This window comes from Mandrillus leucophaeus, unplaced genomic scaffold, assembly GCF_000951045.1.
Source record: "Mandrillus leucophaeus isolate KB7577 unplaced genomic scaffold, Mleu.le_1.0 Scaffold88, whole genome shotgun sequence".
Lineage (NCBI taxonomy): Eukaryota > Metazoa > Chordata > Mammalia > Primates > Cercopithecidae > Mandrillus > Mandrillus leucophaeus.
This window is the reverse complement of record NW_012109585.1, coordinates 1,315,560-1,316,864: the sequence shown is the minus strand read 5'-3', so window position 1 is coordinate 1,316,864 and position 1,305 is coordinate 1,315,560. Positions and strand designations below refer to the sequence as shown.

General features: G+C 40.6%; 2 protein-coding genes across 3 annotated transcripts in view; one reads left to right on the top strand and one right to left on the bottom strand.

Moving 5' to 3' along the window:
* Nucleotides 1-1,305, top strand: part of LOC105531290 (cell division cycle protein 23 homolog) — a 10,150-nt gene that overhangs the window by 4,415 nt on the left and 4,430 nt on the right. The gene's annotated exons all lie outside the window — the stretch shown is intronic.
* KIF20A (kinesin family member 20A) overlaps nucleotides 292-1,305 on the bottom strand; it is a 13,787-nt gene continuing 12,773 nt past the window's right edge. For both annotated transcript variants that reach the window (XM_011969177.1, XM_011969178.1), the window contains one exon: nucleotides 292-907. In XM_011969177.1, the coding sequence (XP_011824567.1) occupies nucleotides 590-907 (318 nt within the window). In that variant the 3' untranslated portion in view covers nucleotides 292-589. The remainder of the gene's footprint in view (nucleotides 908-1,305) is intronic.

Here is a 1,305-nt window from a genome sequence, read left to right as displayed (position 1 = left end):
TATTTTTAGTAGAGACGGGGTTTCACTGTGTTAGCCAGGATGGTCTCGATCTCCTGACCTCGGGATCTGCCCGTCACGGCCTCCCAAAGTGCTGGGATTATAGGCGTGAGGCACCGCGCCCGGCCGACACTTCATCTTATGTTAAGGAAGGTTTAGAATATCTAATACGACTTGAATTCATCTGTTACTAAGCCTTCTTAAGCAAGCTGTATACTAGTTACTGGTCTCCACTGCCATGCCTTTTCAAGGTTCCCATGGTCCAGAATGATGTTTGATTCTCAATTTTTCTGCCCCTTTTATAATTTGTTTTAATGATTTTGCTACATTTTGAATTCAATAAAAATGTGAACAATAATATCTTTAATATAACTGTTTTTGTGTGCATAGATACCATAGAAGTAAATAAAAAAAAAAACCCATGAGATTACACAGGTGGTTATAATATAAAAGTGGGAAAAAAGCTAGTGTCTGAGTATTGCATCATGGATATAATTCCTGATATATGGTAAAGCATAAAAGAGACCTATTTTTTCAGGAGAGTAGCTGACCCACCTCAGGGCCACGACTGCTCTTCTCTTTCCCCACAGCCTTAGTACTTTTTGCCAAAAGGCCCAGATTTGAGTAAAGGGGAGCGCCGTGAGCGTAGGATCCGGGCATAAGGGCTGCAGTCTGTTGAGCTTTGGCAGGTTGGTGTCCGGGGAAGTAAATTTCGAAGGAATGGTTTCTTCCCTGGTGGTTGTTGGTTTGGTTGCTGGTTTTCCTGGTTGGCACCAAGGCGCTTTTTGGCAGAAACCTGGCCTTGGAGTTTTAGCACAGTATGATACTGCTCAGCAATACATGCTGCCTTCTTCCGAAGGTCCAGTTTCACTAGTACCATGTTGTTCTGCAGTTCAGCCAGAGTCTGGTCCTAAGGAAGATCAATAAAGTTAGAGAAAACACTTTTGTCTGGTATATTAGAGAAACGAGAGGGCTAAGGGTAATACATACCATCCATTACTAGTTACTAACAACTGTTTCTTAAAAGATTAAAACTCTTTAAGGTCAGAGCTTATAACTGAATAAGGGGACATTTTTCTGAGAACAAAACATAAGCAGTGCTGAATAGGACATCTTCTAACACATAAGGTAGCTTGAGTAAATTTTATTTCTAAGTGCTTCAGTCTCTAGATATCAAATTAAATGTTGAGTTTAAGATATACAGTTTTAACATTTTAATATCTCTGGAATCAGGATGCATCTTTTTTTTTTTTTTTTTTTTTGAGACGGAGTCTCGCTGTGTCGCCCAGGCTGGAGTGCAGTGGCGCG